The sequence below is a fragment of the Diuraphis noxia genome, unplaced genomic scaffold (assembly GCF_037042655.1).
Source record: "Diuraphis noxia isolate RWA-SAM2 unplaced genomic scaffold, SU_Dnox_SAM2 contig0004, whole genome shotgun sequence".
NCBI lineage: Eukaryota > Metazoa > Arthropoda > Insecta > Hemiptera > Aphididae > Diuraphis > Diuraphis noxia.
In genome coordinates, this window is record NW_028301714.1 from 62431975 (window position 1) to 62454045 (window position 22071).

At 26.7% G+C, this 22071-nt stretch overlaps 1 protein-coding gene and 1 long non-coding RNA gene across 8 annotated transcripts in view; one reads left to right on the forward strand and one right to left on the reverse strand.

The window, feature by feature from the left end:
- The window catches only part of LOC107169664 (uncharacterized), a 207410-nt gene that overhangs the window by 41935 nt on the left and 143404 nt on the right, over positions 1 to 22071 (forward strand). The gene's annotated exons all lie outside the window — the stretch shown is intronic.
- Positions 1 to 22071, reverse strand: part of LOC107169663 (uncharacterized) — a 133911-nt gene that overhangs the window by 33248 nt on the left and 78592 nt on the right. For all 3 annotated transcript variants that reach the window (XM_089226521.1, XM_089226518.1, XM_089226520.1), the window contains 2 exons: positions 10682 to 10769; positions 1267 to 1352 (listed from right to left, as the gene is read on the reverse strand). In XM_089226521.1, coding sequence (XP_089082647.1) covers positions 1267 to 1352; positions 10682 to 10769 — 174 coding nt within the window. The remainder of the gene's footprint in view (positions 1 to 1266; positions 1353 to 10681; positions 10770 to 22071) is intronic.

Sequence of the window (22071 nt, forward strand, 5' to 3'; positions counted from 1 at the left end):
TGTAACATTTATTATTTTGGGCCACTTAATATATAGTTAGGTTACTGAGTAAACATGGTTTTATCATTGTTGACACGAGTAAATAATTGCCATTGGATAATTTCAATTTTAATTATTATTTACTCGGGTCGAGTCAAGATATTAAATGTTTTATCAATAAATTATACGTTATTTTTGAAACCGTTTTCAAATATTTGAATTTTTGTTAATGGGATATAACTATAACAAACAAAAAGTTTAATGTTAGGTATATGATGATATACGTTTTAGAAAAATATTTTATATGTCTTTGGATCTTTTATTTTCTTGTGCTGAATAATTCGAAAATACGTTGGGTTTTTTTTAGAGCGTTTACTTAATAGTTTATAGGTAGTGTAATATGTTTATGATTTGATCATAAAATATTTTAAGGCTGGTTGGTGCCTAAATTGTATATAGTATATACATTAATATTCTCATTAGTCATTGGGAATCATTAAAATAAACGAGACTTGGTGAATATTCTAGTAAGGTCTGGTCCCAATGTGGGATTTTCGCCGTAGAGTCCGAATTGTTTTACCGCGGTGGTATGGCTCAGTCGATTTAAAACGGATGTTGGTCGTAATGTAAAAAACGTGACGGTAAAACCATTCCGGCTCCATAGTGAAAATTCCGTAGTTTGGCCAGGCCCTTATTATAGGAGAAAAAAATATTTTTTATTGTAATACCTATCTATATCCATTTAATAATTTCATAAGGTACTTATATAATTTAAATGTTAAGTTAGCGTTTAAATTAAGATTAATTAGAATGTGGTAGTATCATATAAATTCAAATTTAAGATAAATATAATTTATGTGTTTTATAAGATTAGTTTGTTTGAGTTCTCTATTATATTTTATTGGTATTTATGTACTTGTGTATTAACTAATAAGTTATAAATGTTTTATTCAACCGCCGCCACGCCGGCTCAATAAAAACGAATTGAAATACGTTTTTAATTCAATATCTCTTCACACATATTGTGTAGCTTACTATTTTTTCCAATATTAAAGTAAATAAAATGAATGTTGCCTTAGTATTGGGTCTTGATTTTATTTGTAATAGAAAAGAAAATAATAAATAAAAAAAAAAACCCAAAATGAAAATAAGAAAAAGATACCGAGGGGAATATAAAAGTTCGACATTGTAGAAGTCATGTTGAATTGTTAATAATGGCATCTGTAAGTTATATGGATTGTTTGCCTTCAAAATAAAACGTTCTTATTATAAATGAGTAATATTTACTTTGACGATTCCAAGGAGTAATATGACACTGGCAGCGAAAATGAACAAATTTGTTCCAATTACGGCAGAGTATGCGATTTGAACACCTGTAATAAATTAGTAAACATACATTAGTTTAATTTAATAATTATTGTGTTGTGATAAATCAGAATCATCAGCTGATACTTTAAAATAAGTAATATTTATGGGTTTCTCAAGAGTAATAAAGCTTCAAAATCAAGAAAATTGCGATTATAGCGAACAACGTTGAATAAAGCTAAACAGACACCGCTATGCGAGACAAACTATTTCTGGTCTCCATAAAAAAAAAAAAAAAAACGGTTTTCAAATGATATAATAATATTTCACATAGCTTTAAAATTCAAAGAAATTTGTACAAATTTTTATCATCACAGTCTAAATGTGTTGAAGAACAAAATTGTATTTGTTCTTATAAAACAAAAATTATATTTATAAGAATTACAATTAATGTCCCCATTTTGTAAATCTATTATTAATATTATTTTTTCAAAGGAAATACATAAAATTAATTTATTAATAGATAAAAACATATACCTAAATGAAAGCAATTAATATTAAACGGAGATAGAATTATTGTTATACAATATATATTTTATAATTATTTTTTCTTATTTGTTTTATTTTTTTTTTTATTAAGTTATGTTGTACAATAAAATATTATATTTTCACATTTTTAAAATTTTATAAAATATCAACTCGTCTTATGTTTAAATATTATGATGATTTGATAAAGTATTTAATTATTATCCACAGTATTGTTAAAAAAAAAAAAAATAAAGCCTTTAATATTAATAATTGGAAGTCAAATGGTTTTTCACGATGATATTTTAACTTGAATTTAAAATTTAAAAAGAATATTTTAATACAAAAATCATATTTTCAAATTATAATTTACTTATAATATTCAAAAACTTACCTACAATAAAAGCAGTTTCATTATTTTATTATTTCTGTATAATCACGTATCTCATTATTTTATCCATCATAATATGCTTATCGTTTAGTATGTAACAGATTTTGTGGATATAGGTATTAAGTACAAATTATGTAAAACGAAAAAAATAAAATTGTATACTAAAATACATATTTTATGGTATACTTTAGAGAACATAACAAGATACATAATATTATACTTATTTTACTTACCATTTAAAATTAAAATATTAATGTTTTACCATATATTGACAAACGAATTAATTTTAATGTGTATCGTGGACCTTGGTTTATAATAATTACTGAATAAACTATATTGCGCAAATCTTGTAAACCATAATATCTTTAAATTAAAATATATATATTTATATGAATTCATTTAAAAATTAAAGAAGAAAAAAATAATAAGTAATATAATGAAAATGTAAGCTGTAGAATGTTAAAACGTTTTAAATATTAAATACTTAATATAATTTGGCACTGTTACAATTAATAATAAGAACCTATTTAAATTAATAATTTTATTTTAATATTTTACAATAGTTATTTTATTGACTTTGCCATGCTATAATATAACATAAACCGTTGACATTATATTTGTATTAAAAATAAATAAGATATTAATGATAGACGATTGGGTAACATTGTAAGGTTTATAACGAAATGCGTGAATACATATTTTTCTATAAACTGAATTAAGTTCTAAGTGGTTATTAGTTGTTAGATGGGTATTTTGTCGAGTTTAACTAGTATTAAAACTACATATTTTTTTTTAAAACATCTCATGGCAAAAGAAAATGGCATCATGTATTAGGTGTGTAGTAAATCTTAAGTCTCGTAGATACGTTTTACAGTCGAGAAAATAAGAAATATTAGTTCGAAACAATAGAAATGGTCCATTGATCAGTAATGTTTCGATTGTGTAATCCATTTACTGCATATCGGAGATCAGGCTATTGTACTATTAGTTTTTTTTTAACTTGACACAAATTTAGTTACAATACCTATGTGTTTTTATTATCTTCTTGCTTTAAATTGAAAGAAAACGGACAACATTATAAATTACTATTATAGTTGAGCAATTTTTTTAGTCCCTTAATTCAAAGTAAAACCAGCTTACATTATGGGAGTATTATTTTTTACTTATTATTTGTAATATGATCAAACTAGTTGATTGATTTGATTATCTAGATTCTGTTCATTTGTGCGTTCTTCTTATCATTATATATTTAATAATGTTTCTAAAACGTGATTTATAAAAATAATTTTGGTATCTTTAAAAATAATATTGATATCAGCTTCTGTTCGAACGAAACTACATTGTTATTGCCGTAGTTACTATTGGAACAATGACGAATCGATGATATTTGGATGAATATTTGTTTTTTCTGTATTTTTTACGATCATATTCCGTGGTTTCTATCATTATGCGTGTTAATTGCAAGATTCAGAACATTATATTTTATATTAATTGTATCTAAGTTGTTGGTTTAGGTGTAGTCAATAGTTGTGTGAATGTGAACATGCAGTCCAGAAATGAACCAGAATATAGGCCCTTATATAAAAGCAATTTGAACGATTGTATTATAGATACTAGCACATAAGATGGGTTAGTTATCAAATAGCTATGAGTTGATAATCACATAATGCAAAGGTTATATATTGTATTGATTCAGTTTTATAAACTGTAGTATACGCCAACGGGAATATTACAGTGACAAGAGATCAATATTAATTTAAAGTGACATTATAAATTTTTTATAAATTTATTTTAAAATAAAAATCGTTCCACTACTGCCTAAATTTTTATAAGTCAAAGAATATTGAATAATGACAGTTTTAAATTTTTTAAATAATTTGGAATTCAAGATAACACAAAATGCATAAGAATAAAATGTTGTTAAGCTTATTCTAATAAATCGCTTGTAAAATTTTGATCACATTATTTCTAATTTACGTTCAAATGATAAAATAATAATACAAAATTATACAGTGGGTACCACTTAAATAACAATCGGAAATTCAAGTCCTAAACAGTGGTTGAATACTAAATTGTTCAAATCTGCTGGGTATTGGTTACAGAAATTCATTAATAATTATACACATTACTTAGCAGATAAAACGGCAAGATATTAATCATAATCAGCATACATTATGGATAAGTGTCTCAACATAATGAATTAGTTATGTAATACATTTTTGGTATAAATACCCAGAGATAGATACCTCTTCAATAGATAGGTTAAATTAAACAATTTCGACCACTCATGAATAAAAGTGTTTCATTTTTTGTTTAAAGAAATAAAAACTAACACAACTATTATTAGTATTACACATTTTTAACAATCAAATTATAGTACTGAAGTCAAATATGGTAATAAAAGCATTGTAAAAATACTTGGTGTATTGAAAAAATTATTTTAATAATCTAAAAAAAAAAAACGGTAATATTTTATAATTTGAAAATAAAAAGCGGGCAAGTGAATGCCAATCTGCGGTACAGTAGGTTACAAGTGTGTCACTGTAACGGATCGTATAACATTTTAATTCAATGATATAATATCATTGCATACGAAAAACGATTCTGAGCAGAGCCGGTCTGTCAGTCTAGGATATGTTAACTAAATAATTTGTAAATTTTCAATTTTATACATTCTGTCTAAATTCGAATTTTAAACAGTTAAAATAAGTCAACATATTTTGAAAATTGTATGGTCTATAAAAAATGCTAAAATTTAACATTCAGTGAACATGATATTATACAGTAATTTGTTTTAGAGTTACGTCAATATCTAAAATCGATTTTCTCATAAACCTATTTTACGTGAAAATTGCCGCTTGCTCTTATGGCTTTTTTTTTTTTGTTTTTCGCGGCGCTCTTGTAAATTACTTGGAATTTCACAATTTTGACTTTTCCAATGTACCAACAAGATTCACATTCCCACTAGAAAAGCTACTGAAGTTGAAAACTGAAGCATAATTTCGACTACTTATCGTGTATATAGACACAAAATAAAATAATAAATAAATAAATAAAAAACACACATCATCATTGTAAAATTAATCAGGAAATAATAAAAAACAATGTCATATTTTTCAAAGTTATAATTTTCTAATGCAGCTATATATTTTATCTTAAGTGGATTTTTTTATTAAGATATACCAGTGTAAGTCATGAAAAAATACTTAACATATTTTTATAAGTTTGTACAGTTCACAGCACGGTTATATTAAATCGTGTTGAAAACTTTTACTTTTATGCCATATTACTGTTTTTTACCGAAATTTATTCTCCAAACTTTGGGTTTTGGGCGACGATTTGAAAAACGGTGACAGATAACTTAAATAGTTGTCGACTTTATTGTCGGGTCAAAGGACACTACGCGAAAGAAACGCTTGAGACGGACATGCGCTTTTGATGGATACAATAAAAATTTAAAAAACAAAATATGCAATGAAAATCGGTATTGAAAATCGAAAGCGGTCATAAGGATTCATCCTCGTCCGCAGTGACTACTTATACTAGTTGGAGCGTACAAAGTTTACCGAACAGTTCGTGACGTAAAAATGTAAAAAAATAGCTAGAGAGTTATCCACATAGGGGGCAGGGGTGAGGAGATGGTTATATTGGTGTGGTAGGAGTATATTTGGCTCATCTTTAATGGGGTACGATATACGCAGAGGTATCGTGGCGTAGGGGGAGGAGATAGTTAAGGAGAGGGTGCGTTCGAGTGGATGGGTGTAGAGGGTTCACTGCGATACGATCTTATAATATCGGGGTAGCGATGGGCGCGGTGTTGACCGTGTACTATACACGTCGCGTGCATATTATACATAATATATACATATATATAATCCGTTTGCACGTGTACCTGTACAATATTATACAAATGCGGTCCGTCGAATTTAATCAATTATTTTTGTTGCTTCCGTCGATACGTCAGCCGGATAAACTGCGGCGTACATTACATAGTCTGAACAATTCATTAATTAGAGACGGACTAGCAATTATTTCGCATATCGCGTAATCAATATCGTATACGTTGCAGTAATGGAATGCATCATCCATTGTTGTATCCATCATACATACGTACTATATTAAACGGTGTATTATCAAGCTCACGGCCACGAGATTCGTTGGAGCCACAGTGTGTGTATGGGGGGGGGGGGGTCGAATTATATTCCATCGAAACCCAACCACTGCGCTTTCCTATATATAACACTTTTTCAATTTATAAAAATACTTCGTTTGAGCGAATGCAATTGATACAATTACGTCACGTTGTATTAGACAGTGCTGGATTTGTATTGATGTGGGAAACTAGTCTTATTGACTGCCTTGTACTACTGTATGTACTGTTATGAAAAACATTTGAAAAGTTCCCATCGATATCATATGTGAGCTTCAGAAGGTTGTATGAGTTCAAAGGTCACATATTATGACGATGACTTCAAACAAAAATCGTAGTAGAAAATATGTACACAAATTACATCTTATGTTTTTTTTTTATTCACGATAAAGTAGCTACTATCTGAAATGAATCATACCATGATTTAATTGTAAATATTATATAGTGTCCGCTTTTTGTCAAATGTACAATAAAATGTATTCTACAAAAATTGAAGAAGAATACATTTTCGGTAACAATGTTATATTTTTGATTGAATATATTAGAAACAAGTGATGTTTTTATGGTTTATGGTTTACAATGTCAACTATCAATATTTAAAATAATATACCAATGCATTAATTTTCACATTTCTACTGGAATAGATAACAAGGTGTGCTTATTTTTATGGTTTACTCAGTAGGTCTAGTTTATGGTTGTAGGTAATAATTAGGCACTTAATCAATTAGAAATAATCTTATGATTTTAAATTACTTTTTTTCTTGCTTGGCCCATTCACGAATCTTTACTTATAAGTCATAAATTTTATTTGTAATTGAATAACATTTATCATACACGGTGCATTATTTGTGTTATTAGAGTTTAAATGTTTAAAAAAAATAAGGCTTAATAAATATTGTCCATTTTAATGTCTAAGTTACTTTTTATTTCAATACAACCAAATAACCATAATTAATCCTTTAATCCACGTGCATATTCATCGTGCTCGGATAGAAATAAACCTTTCCATGCTTCACTGTGATGACAACAACTGTAAGTCAATCAACACAAATGAAAAAACATTAAAATATTCTGAGACATATAGGTCACGTCTTCACGATTACATGAGTAAGAATTTCTTCTGCGGTGCTATTTTCTTTATTGTACGCTGTCTATTTTTTGAAGATAACACTCAAAATTTTATATTTTCCACTATTGAAAAATGTAAAAGTAGTATCACATGGAGTGACATCGCATACAAACTTCGTTCTCTTTATAATAATAATCATTGTTGTGGTGGTCAAGACTTTCAGAAGAATACATATTTGATTCAGCATTTGCTCTTGAGAAAAAAACAATTCCGTCAATACGTATTTCAGTACGCATTAGGTATTTAGATGAAAAAACCATGTAATAAATGATAATATAAAACATGAACCTTAAATAAAACTAAAATGTATTATTTTTATATACTTTTATTTTTGAATGGTCGATATTACAAATTATAATTTACTATAATAATAGTTACTTGTATGTAATATAAAATGCATCAATTTTGTAGAGATGTCGTTTTTCGTTGAAAATATTTTTAGCTCAACTTTTTGTACCACACCATCAATGGAAACCTAGATATTTCTAAAAAGGTCATTTGTTTTTAGTAAAAATCAACTTTTTTGAATAGTTGACAGTTAACAAGTCGAATAGTCTAGGTATTGGAAACAATAGGTGTACAAAATAAAACATAGGACGATTTTGTTGATGTTTTTTTCTCCTGAAATGTTCGTATGAAGTTTATTTTTTATCGTAAAACACCGTAGTGATGTTTTCATCTGTCTTTTGACCCGTTAAATAATCTTTGATGTTCAAATAATATCGGCTGGTACTTTTCACGTCTTGTTCGCCGAACACGGAATTTTCAATGTGTAAAAAGGTTAGAAAATTTAAATCACTTCAAATCAACTTAAAAAAAAGCGGATAAGTCGTGGATGTCACTCTGCTGTACAGTAGGTTGCAAGAGTAAGTTACTGTAATGGATGGAATTAAATTTGAATCCAATGATATTATATCATTGTACACGAAAAACGATTCTGAGCGGAAACGGTTTTTCTGTCAAGGATATATTTTAGATTATTAAAAATTTTCAAATCTTAGATTTAAAAAGAACATTTTTTATGAATTTTCTAGCTTGAAATAATTTGTGAATTTTCGTGATTTTTACGTATGTTGTCAAAATTAAAAATTGAATGCTTGTAAAAAAAAATGTGTCTATGCATTTCTTTTATTTTTAAACTGCTATTGTAAAAATATTTTAGGAACCTTGTATTGAATTTTCAAATCTTAGATCTAAAAGGAAAATTTTTATGAATTTCTATCTAAGATAATTTGAACATTGCCGTAATTTTTACGTATTTAGTCAAAATTTGAACATTAAATGCTTATAAAAAAAAATCCTGTCTATGTATTTTTAATATTTTTTAACTGCTATCGTTACAATGTGTTAGAAGCCTTGTATTAAATTTTCAAGCTTTCTACTGAACACATACATTTTTGTCGATATTTATAGAAATAAAAACTAATAATAATGATCGAAAATTTCAAATGCCTGTGAATAGTTCAACTTAATTCGAAAATTTTTGAAAATTACATGGTGGGTAGAATATACTTATATAAACATTCGGTGAAAATGTCATGTATCTATGGTCATTTGTTTTAAAGTTACATCAAAAACCAAAATCGATTTTGTCGAAAACTGATTGTGCGTAAAATTTCCCGTTTTTCCCTTAATTTTTAGTTTGTTTTTCTCAATTATTTAGAAAAGTATTAAGACATTTTTACTTTTGACCTCCCAAAATATCAACTAGATTCACTTTCTGATCAAACGAGGTACTAAAGTCAAAAATAGAAGCACTTTTACTGCCCAAAAACGTGATGACCGACACAAAAAAAAAAAAATAATAATAAAAACACACATCATGGTAAAATCAATACATTCATCGTTCCGCTCAGAATCTAAAATAAAAAATAACCGAATAATGACCTATTTATAATGTTTTCCTCCCGAACATTTATTGTGCCTACGTGCCTACGTATCACGAACCAAAAGACAGCCAGGCTATGGTAGATAAATTTTTCTGCATTTCGGAGTCGACGTTTTCACGATGATGATCGTTGAACACGCCTTGCAGAACAAGGGCGTCTTATAAGATTGAATTATTATTATGTACTACCTATTGGTGATAAACTCTAGTTTCAAGAATTCGATGCGATTTTTTATCCGGTTTCTTTCGTCGTACGAGTTTTTTCAGGCCGCAACGTTTACCATTAAAAGTCAGTAAATAGTCAGGGAGTAAACTAAATACATAATAATATATACTGTTTATTATTATATATATATATATATATATACTAACGTTTATATCATATTTATAATATATAATTTTTAATACTATTAAGGGTTGCGACAAGCTAATAAACCGTTTCCAGTGAAACTGTACATTGAGTTTAATCTTTTTCAGATTTCCCGTAAATGTGGGGCAATGCTTCCGCGACTAACAAGTTTTCGCTTTGGCGCTAAAAGTTTTTCTCTAGCAATTTTAGGTTTTAAATATTTTATCATGCCATTTAATTCACTTCGCATTAAGAATTTTCCCTCAGTTTATCACACGGCTATACTTTATTACAATCTGAATAATTAAATTCATTTCTGCCTGATACAGTATTAAACACAGTAGGTACCATCTAGGCGTTTTTATGATACTGGTGCAGAATACGACGAGGTATTTTAGTTGATTGAAAATTAAAGCAAAAGATACTCTACGTTTTCGTTATACGTTGTGTAGTAATCCGTCTATGTTTATAAAATATAAATGAACCGGAAAATGTATAGCAATGTGTAACGCCAACACACAGCTTTAAAAAAAAATATGTTTTGATTGAGTTTAGTTACGAAACAAAAAATAAACCGTTGGAAGTAAATTATAACGAAGCCAGATAAGGCTCAAACTGTTATAAAAAATTTAATCTAAAATTAAATTTTAATATCACTTCATTAAATTAAACTATACCTATCATTATTCATGATGTTCAGTTTATGGACGTATTCTAATAAATAATGTGTTAAAACAAAAGGTATATTATGAAAAAAAGTAAGTTTTTTTCCAAATAATATGTTAGTATACGAAAAACTATTAACAGTGTGGAATTCTCACAAATTCGTGGTTTTAGCATAGGGATTTAGTGACTAAAAGTTGTACATATTATCTATAGTGTAAATAACAATCTAATGTTGTCGTGTATTTCATTTAAAATTACGTACTTACATACATTTTATTAAGAAAATTACATTTACTCACCATAAAATACATCTTGAAGAAGAACTGCATTTTTCATGTTTGAACTTATCATCCAACTGTATATTAATACAACTAATACAGAAACATTCTGAAACATATAAATTGTATAAACATAAAATAAATATTTATGAAAGGCATAATTTCATACATAAGAATAACATATTTATATTAATCAATAAAGTGCAATGTTCTCGCTAATAATCATTTTGGTATAAATATGTTATGTTATACCTATGTACTCTATATGTTAGTTGTATGCATTAGGTAAGGCTCGAATTAATGCTGTTTACAACAGGTCCGTTTTGTAAAAAACTTAGTGAAATTTAAAAAAAATTTATATAAATATAATACATTTTAATTTGGCTTAAAATCTCTAGGTATGTGATTGTAATAATATTATGTATAATAATCAGATTATCAGATATCCTATTATGATAAAATTTGTACTGCATTATCGTTTTTATATATACCTAATATAATTATGAAAAAAAAAAATTGTAATTTATGTAATAAACATAGCTCATTAAGCTCATTGGCCTTAGTTTAACCATATTAAAATTAGGTATATCTAATGTAAATTAATTCGTTTTTGAATAATTTCCAATCAGTAGTTTTGAAAAAGTTACTACGTTTTGATCGCCTTTTCAGAAGTGGAAACCTTTATAAGCCTTTATTATGACATTAAGATCTATAAGTAGTGTTTTGAATTTGGGTAAAAGGTATAATCGCATTATATGTTCCTTTGTAAAGGAAATCATTACAGTCATCAATAATCTCAGTAGGTATTAAATATATTATATCTTCTTTTATACTCTGATCTAAATAGCATAAAATTACTCTTATAACTATGAATCGTAATAAATGCTATTTAAATATTACCTCGATGAATTAACTGCTACATAGGTATTATAACTATTAACTATAATATATAAAATAAAATGTTAGTTTATTATGATCCAATAAGCTTCGGTTATATAGAATATAAGTAGGAGAAACGAATAATAATAATAATAATAATAAAAAATTAAAAATTAAAAAATAAATAGAATTATACAAATATACAATATTATTTCGTGGATTCCTGCCTAATGATAAATAATTACCGATCCGACTTGTGGAACGTTACTTATACTCTGTCAAACACATAATAAAAGAATGCTATTAATGTACTCTCAGCATCTTCAATTTCTATATCAACATGAACGCAGCACCTAGACCAAACTTAAAACTCATTACAATGCAATTATAATTAAAAAAAGCAGATTTAAACGATGAAATATAACAAGATTAAAATGGATAATTGTAACAATAATTACGCAAACTACTTTATAAATATATTAAAAAATCTATGTAGAACATTGATGGCCTTTGAAGTCGATTTTAATAATAATCAATAAAAAATAAAAACGTTTTTAAGTACGAAACGTTATTGTTACTTATGTGTTTGGTAGAAAAGCTTGAAAATTGAATACAAGGCTTCTAACACATTGTAACAATAGCAGTTAAAAAATATTAAAAATACATAGGCACGATTTTTTTTTTAAAGTATAATAATAGATTGTTTCAGATTTACAGACACGTTATATTTGTAGATAGTTGAACAATTCAAGTGTCCTTAAGGCATTATTCTAGTAAAAATTAAAAATAAAGATTTTTCATTATAAAATTCAGTGAAAAAATTAATTATTATTCTAATATTATTAAATTTGTATAATAATTTGTACTTATATTATGTTGCCTTCATAGAGACTATTTTCTATTAGTATGAAATCGACTAGTTATAGAATTTAGGAAATATTAATAAAATTAATGCCACCAATTGTATTGTGGACAAAGTAGAAAAATAAATATATCATTAATATCTAAAAATAATACAGGACTTTACATTTATTTCACCAAAGAAGTAAAATCAATATTAGCCAACAGATAAAACAATTTCTAAAACCGACGTTATTTTCAAATTTCACCAAATATTTTCCAATTAGTAAAACAATTTTATGTTTGCTTAAGCAAAAATGTATGTACTGTTTTTATCATGTAGTGCAACACGATAATAACAAATTAGTTTTAGTATACGTATAAGTCTAGTAAATGATATATTTTAAATGTAATACTTAAAATATTTTTACAAACACATTTTATCATTTTATAAATCAATTGAACAGATTTCTATGTCTTATGTTACTTTTATAGAGAATTTTACATAGTTTAGTGTAACTATAATATTTTACTCATAAATTTTAGATTCTGAACGGAGCGATGGATGTATTGATTTTACCATGATGTGTGTTTTATTTTTTTTGTGTGTGTCTGTCATCACGTTTTGGGGCAGTAAAAATGCTTCGATTTTTGACCTCAGTACCTCGATCGATTAGAAAGTGAATCCAGTTGGTACTTAGAGGGGGTCAAAAGTAAAAAATTCTTAATACTTTTCTAAATAATCGAGAAAAACAAACTAAAAATTAAGGGAAACGATTTTGGTTTTTGATGTAACTTTAAAACAAATGACCATAGATACATGCAATTTTCATCGAATGTTTATATAAGTATATCCACCGTGCAATTTTCAAAAATTTTCGACTTAAGTTGAACTATTCATAGGCATTTGAAATTTTCGATCATTATTAGTTTTTATTTCTATAAATATCGATAAAAATGTATGTGTTCAGTAGAAAGCTTGAAAATTTAATACAAGGCTTCTAACACATTGTAACAATAGCAGTTAAAAAATATTAAAAATACATAGGCACGATTTTTTTTTATAAGCATTCAAAGTTTGAATTTTGATAAAATACGTAAAAATCACAAAAATTCACAAATTACTTTAAGCTAGAAATTCTTAAAAAATTTTCATTTTAAATCTATTTAATACAAGATTCCTTACAAGTTTTTCAATCTTTATCGCAAATAAAAAGTCCCCCGGAAATTCAAATTAAATTTTTATGAGCATTCGAAATTTAAATTTTTACATTGGATTTTCATTGGATTTCACATTTAGTGAACATTAAAAGTTTGAATTTTGACAAAATACGTAAAAATCACGGCAATGTTCAAATTATCTTACATAGAAATTCATAAAAGTTTTTTTTTTAATTCTAAGATTTAAAAATTATAAAAAGCTCCTAACATATTTTTACAATAGCAGTTGCAAAATAAAAGAAATACATAGTCACATTTTTTTTATATGCATTCAAAGTTTGAATTTTAGACAACATACGTAAAAATCACGAAAATGCATAAATTATTTTATGCTAGAAATTCATTAAAAATTTTCCTTTTATATCTTAGAATTTAAAATTTCATATAAGCCTCCTAACATATTTTCACAATAGCAGGTTAAAAATAAAAGAAATATATTTGCACAATTTTTTTTTTACAAGCGTTCAAAGTTTGAATTTTGACAACATGTGTAAAAATCACGAAAATCACGAAAATTCGCAAATTATTTTAAACTAGAATTTCATAAAAAATCTTCTTTTTAAATCTAAGATTTGAACATTTTTAATAATCTATAATATATTCTAGACAGATAAACCGTCTTCGCTCAGAATCGTTTTTCGTATACAATGATATAACATCACTGGATTCAAATTTAATTCCATCCATTACAGTAACCCACTTGTAACCTACTGTACAGCAGAGCGACATCCACGACTTACCCGCCTTTTTTTTGTTGAAATATTTGAATTTTTGATTGAGTATTTGACATTAAAAAAGCACTATGATTTTTTTTTATACGTAATTACAAAATATAACATATTTTATTAATTAAAAAAAATAAATAAATAGTATTTGTTTTTAAATACAAATATTGGAAGTATTTAAAGTATTTTGTCAAAGTACTTCTTTAATAAGTATTTGAATACTTTTACTCAAATACTTTTTAAGACTAATTATAATTACATACTCTCATAAGATTTAGCAATAGTAATCGTGATGTGATATTTATATGACTATATTTATTGAAATTCAAAGTTTGTATACAATTTTAATTATGTTGAAAGGAAATTAGCTTGACAGAGTTTGAAGACGAACTTTATCAAATTTTATACTGTTCCATGTATTTTAAATTTAATAATTTTTTTTTGTTTTGTTTAAGTTTGCTTAAGTCGTCAATTTGGGATCATAAATCTATAAGGCACTACTAAATTATAGACTTCTCGTATAATAATAATTCGATGAGTTGTCCTGTGTTTGATACTTAATTTTGTTACTTGATATAGAGTAGGTATCATGGCAATATGTAATAAATTTTCTCACTTACGGATAATAAATTAATAACCATACAGGAACGAAAATGTCATACGACCGATGTGTGAGTACACATATACATATTGTTTAAAAAGAAACGGTCATTAGACTAATAAATAGGACTGATAAACGATAATATTATAATTTTTTTATTGTAAATGTCATGTGGCTTATATTATGACATAATTAACGTGTGGATTAAAATATATTATACCCGATAAAACTTGAGTAGTAGTGGTGTCTGTTATTACTACATTAAAATAAGCTAACAGTTGTAATTAAAGCATTAATTCCCAATTTTTTTATTTTTGAAATCGTAACACAGGCGATACGGGTACGTGATTGAATGGTTTTGCGATATGTGTGGATGACGTTAAGACGCAGCGAGCGTAACCACCGCGCATAATGACTCACTGATTGTTATAATGATGTAGAGAGAAAATGTCCCCCTCAAATATTACCCGCGCGAGGAAATGGAGTTTTCAAAGTCTCGGAGTCATTTGTTGTACACAAAACTTACTTCTGTCCAACATTGACACAATACATTTAATAATAATAATCATAATTATCAACATTTTTTTTTTTTTTTTACACCGTTGCGAGGTCGTTTAACGCGTACCCAGATGATAATAATAATGATAATATGATGGTTTGCAAGAATTCTGACCGTGCAACCGACTGTGGTTGTAATCTTCTTAATTCTTGTTAATCGTCGAAAGGAAATTCATGTTGATAATGAGAAAAACAAAAATAAGGGAAACATTCCCATCCCGTTTTTAGAATAATTGAAATGTGAACATAAATTGAGTTACGTTTTTAATTTGACGGCTTACCATTAGTGAGATAAATCTACCGATTAAAATTTTCTAAAGTCACAGTTTCCACGCACTGTGGTGTGTTATTTATGTCCATATAACTACGCACATATTTTATATCTCTATAAGCAGAAATAATATACGAACAATAATTATATATCATTATGCATTTTATTACATATAATATCTCGTAATTTATTCTGCACAGCACATTATGACCGTCGATTAATCTTTGTGGTGCGAGGAAAATAAAAATAAATTTAAAAAAAAAAATACTTTTTTTGGTGGTGTAATTAATTGTAAATGTGAGAGGATTAATTTTATCAGTACCTAAACACAATAATTATAATATGATACTGTTAATGAAGTTTCTCTACAACAAATTCGATGATATTGATCTTTACTGATTCGAACACTATAGATTATCCGGCTACACCAGGCATGTCAAAACTCTAAGTATCAAGTGGGTCAAATATATTTAAAAGCTTACTATATGGGTCGCACGTCAAAATTTAACAAAAAAAAAAAAATTCTTATTCGATTAGTTTGTCAGAAAATAAGATGGAAATGAGGTTTGGCACGACATTAATATTTTATTTTTTTTTAATTATATTATTTTATGTTTTTGTTCATTAATATTGGAAGCCGTGAGCCACAAAAAATTGAGTGTGCTGATTGTGTAAGCTAGCCCCGTGTTTGACATGCCTGGGTTACACTATGCATTATTTTATACAATTCTCATTGAACAACGTCTGAGAATTATAGTAATATTTAGAGATTATGTGGCATATAGCACAAAATATTTTTTTTGGTCACAGTGGGGGGGGGGGTGGTTAAACCCTATAACCACCCTTAGATATGCTACTGTATATACCCAACGAAAACTTAAGTTAACATAAAAATGCTAACTGTTGCTATATTTGTAAAATAATTAGATTGATTTAAAGTATTATATGCAGGTGTTTTAAAATTTAAAATAATTATTAATTATATTGTAGTTCAAACTATACTATTGTAAGTTGAGAACCTAAATCTTTGGAGATTATTAAATTTATTGAACGTTTGACTAGAGTATAGGATATCATAATAATATTAATAATAATCGTAAAATATTCAACGTCACAAACACATTGTGAAATATTTCATCATTTTAACTTTGGTGTTTGATACATCCGTCTGAACAACTAGAATGATAAACTACTTTATAAATTATTTTAGATAACTTTAGATTACCACATTTTAACCATGTTGTGGAGTTTTTATACACAAACTGCATAGATTATTAATCTATGGCATCATATTACGTTATTGGTTTTTTTTTTAAATTATTTTTACATGCAATGCGACAAATTTTTGTACTTTAAAACTTTAAAAGTATAATTTTTTCACTTATTTATTTTTCCTATTTGTCTGTAATTACATCACGAAATTACATATGTTATATGGAATGTTCACTCTTATGAGTGTATCACAAGTTCAAAATTGCATTCGCTCCATTTAATTTAATTTATTTGAATTAAAGTTTATTTTTAGGACTATCGTTAATTTTATTTCATATAATTTTGTACATTTTTAAAACATAGTTTATGGAATCTGTATGTTAATATAACATTTATAAATTTTATATGGATTTACATCATACATTGAAGTACAATTATAATACAGTCTATTGTCTGGTTTGATAAATAATAATTTACAATGAATTATACTGTTGATTTATACAAAAATTAGTACTCGAATCTGCATTAAAAAGTCATAATGCTTAATTTTAAATCAACTCGAATTCAAATTTAATTTTTTCTTCTTACTTATAGAAAACACCACCAATTTGTATATTATATCATACTTATGTATTAAATATGTGTAATAATTAATAGGCAGTTAATTAACGTCCACAATGTTATATTTAGAAAAAAGCTTATTTGTATATGTATTCTTCTCGAATTCCCTACTATTTTTTCTTATTTATTACTGTCTATTTATCGTTAATAAGTGTGAACTATTTTAAATAATTATTCTGGGATGTTACTAGAACATCCGTTTCTGCCATAATATATTTATGGAAATATTTAAAATATTTTTTGAGTAAATATTCGATATTAAATCTATATGCACCGACGCAGTATCATGGTATAATTATTTCGCTTAAAAAGTATTTTTATAGTAATTAATTATTATCTATTTTATTTTTTAACAGTAATTAATTTTTTTGACATCTGATAGATGTGTTTTATTTATACAGAGTATAACAGAAAGACCTGACAAAAAAAAAAAAAAAAAAAATATGTTAATTAAACGTATGACAATTTTTAAAAATATTATATGATAGGTAATTAATTTAAGAAATATACTCATGTAAGCAAATTCTCAAAAATAATATTTTTTAAAAATTTATTACGTTCCAAATTAATTTAACCAAAAAATATTGAACTCTAAAAAATCCTAAAAATAAACTACCTACTTAATTTAGATAAATATTTTTACCATTAAAATTGTTGTTATAATCAGATTCACAAATAGGCTATTTTGAATTTATCTAACATTTTTTTAATGAAATAATTTTTTTTTTCAGTACTAAAAAATAAACATAAAACAATTTATTATACATGTAGGGTCACTTATAATGAACGAAAAATTAAATAATATTAATTTGATCAAAAATTATTTCAAAAGTCAGTTCTATCTTTTACATCTTACTTTATATCATTGTATAGATATAAACGATGTAATATCGTTGTATATAATATTATACGTAATACATTATCTATACACTATTTCCAATATTTCCAAACTCTCAACAATCCAAAAAAAATATTCACTCTGATCAAAACTCTGATTTCATTTAATGTATTATTAATATCAATATTTTGAAAATAAATAACTTATTTTCTTGGTAACTTTAATGTCATATTTGGATCGTAGAAAGGAAATTATTTGCTTTTTATTTTTATACACTATACTTACATCTTGTTTTTATATAAAAAATATTAAACTTTTATGATGGTTTTATATTGTTCATGATTTTTTATAACATTACAAAATCGGTTATGTTTGATGAAATCCATTTTTTTCTTCTTAAATAAAAATTAAAAAGTATGGATAATTTAAAATAATTTAATATATTGTTTTTACTTATAATTTCTTTTATAGAGTATAAAGTTCTTTTAAAGTTTAATTTTATTAATTTATTATAACATTTATGAGGGAGTTGAAAATCATAATTATTAATACTACTATTTTGAATAATATTTTATACCTACGGAAATATACTATAAATAAATACGAATACCTTTTGCATGTTTATAATTATTTTTGTTTTATTATCTTTGGTTCCGAATAATTTAAAATCTACTAGTTCAAATATGAAAATTGTTTTGAAAAATGCCTTTACGTAAATTAATATAGCTATTATGGTAAATGATTATTAATATTGCCCTAAAAGTCATATTAAGAAATATTATTAATGTCTTTTAGTTAAAAAAAACCCTCTCAAAAACGTTTAAATTGCCATCGAATAATGTATAATATTCTATAAATAGAATAAAAAACTAGCTACCACGAGATTAATGTACATATTGTTGACATGATGTAAGTGCCTGTGTATAATCACGTTAGTATTTATTATAACAATATTTAAAATACTGAATATTAGAAATAACATATTTTACCAAATTTTAGTTGGTCGGTATGTGCATATTTAATTAGTAAATTCAATGCCAGTTGCAATGCGTTATATATTTTTAAATTCTTATGTGTTATCAGATATATAGGGATACCTTAATCCCTGGTAGGTTAGGGATGCTGTGCGCCGACAACAAATATTTAAGGAAAATTTGAATGGAATTATTTAAATCAAAATACAGCGCAGTATATATAGGGTGACTGGATACCAATATTATGTGATTATCGTGAAGTGCTAATAGTATCAATTTCAACATAATATAATACCTATGTTATCGACGAAACCCAAAAAAATATGATTAGAATACGTCTTTTATGTCGAAGTGTGATGACGTTTATTACGACGTGTGTGTGTGTGTTGTTTTCGGTCAGTAGTATACAAGAATGATAATATAATATTATTCTATGATTTATTGCAGGTTGGGATATTATTGTAATTACGACGACGGTAATAGTTACCCATAAAGAACGCATCAATAACCATCGATTATATTATATCGACGGTGCATCGAGTAGTCAATTTTTCTACACAGACGCATTCTGCAGGGCTTTTATAATTATGCACAATCGCGGGTTAAAGGATATTTTATTGGACAATGGAGTAGTGAAGTGCTTACCGAGTGCACATGTATTATTATGATATAAAATATAGTATGAGGTATTGTCGTTATAAACCGGACTTTGATCGATAGGAGCCAAAAATATGACCAGAATGCTATAATACGCTGCAGTGTGATGTCTATTACGACACATGCGCATTGTGTTCGGATCGTATACACGTGTTATGTGTTTTGGAATCATAATACTATACTCAAATTATACTTGCTGATCTCGTGCACTAGGTTGCCCACTAAAAATGTCAACTTTATATGAATCTTACGTTTTTTTTTTTTTAATTGTGCAAAATAAATTACCATCGTTGCATTTATTGCTATGCATTTGGATACACATTTTTTTCTTCTTTCTTCTGTTGCATACCTACATAAATGAATCAGTAGGTTTTTCGACGCGCGTTCACGTATAGCTGTCCTTGTGAGAAGTATGGATTTTTGCATAGATATTTTACATAGATTATTCAAGTTCAATTTATATACGAGTTTATATACGAATTTATAAAACTGATGATTTGAGATATGCATTGAGTTCATCAGCTGGTGTTAAACGCGTCATAAATGGTTGAGTTTGTCGAAAATCATCAGACAATAAAATAAGTGCTTCACCGAAAAGCTATTGATTTCCTCTAAACTTTTTTTGTGTACGTCATGGTACATTCGTCCCATATTATAAGTATACATGTTTGGAATTTTAACAACCTGTAATAGGTATACAAAAAAAAAAAAAAATAATAATAATAATAATTTATATACATTTTTTTCTTGTAACCTAACCAACAGAAACCATTTTTAAGTCTTTATGGTATTTAAGTTTTTTTCAATTTTCTAATTTTCCGCAAAATGTTCTTAATTTTTCTTTCATAAGAGCTTTTTCCTGACAGTAAAAAACATCACGAAAAGAGAATTACTGAAATCGGTCCAGCCGTTCACCCGTGATGCCATGACCAATCAAAACAGGGATTCATATATATATATAGATTATGTGATATATGTCGGGCCGTGACATCAATATTACCACGGTAATGATAACACTCAACGGATGTACCAATGACGGTATATCACGGAAAACGGAAGATAATGCGTCGGGTAGTCAATTTGTGCGTCTACACAGACGCACTCATCGGAGAGTATTTAATTATGCACGATCACGTATTAAAGAACACTTATATTTACCGATGAAGTAGTGAAGTGCATTCTGTGTACTCGCGCGTGCATGCATGTGTGTCACCCCTCACCCACATGTATTATTATACATATATATATCATATGAGGTAGGTACTGCTACAATATAAACGGGACTAGTACGTTTTATTTTCTCACCACGTGAATAATTTAGTGATCTAAGAAAATCCAGCTCAAGAAATTTGCATGTACACGACCCACGCATTTAAATGAGAGACTACTTACACGAGAGCGACATCAGGCTCTCGAGATTATCATAAGCTGGAAAAAGCAAAACTGTTTAAATAGTATTACAGTATTATTATTGCACGGGGTTTTTTTTGCCATCATACATAGATAGTTCTATCCTTGGGAATGATAAGAACAAAATACATTTTCACACACTCTTTTTATTTGGTATTTGTATTGTTAGAGTCTTGTATAGTTACTAATAACTAATAAGTAATAAGTTATGAGAAATTAACCAAAAATACAATAGTATTCAATTTGAATTTTGACATAATTTAAATATGTTGTAACATGGATACTCTATTTGTATAAAATACTCTTGTTTTGAAATATGTGATAAAAATTACATTTAGTACCTACTGTTTTATATTGATGTTAGCTTTTATTTGATTGAATTGCATTATCTACTGCATCGGCCTTTATAAATATTACATCATTGTATTGACGAAACAATTCTTAGTATAATAAAAAGTTTACTAAAAACGAGTATTTGTTTTTGTTCTATTTTGAATTATTTTTTTGAAAATCATGAATAATCATAAAAAAAATGTATCTAACACAGTATTTCCCATTTATATTTAATATTCCATATACATTTTCAAAGATTCCACTTCCTAAG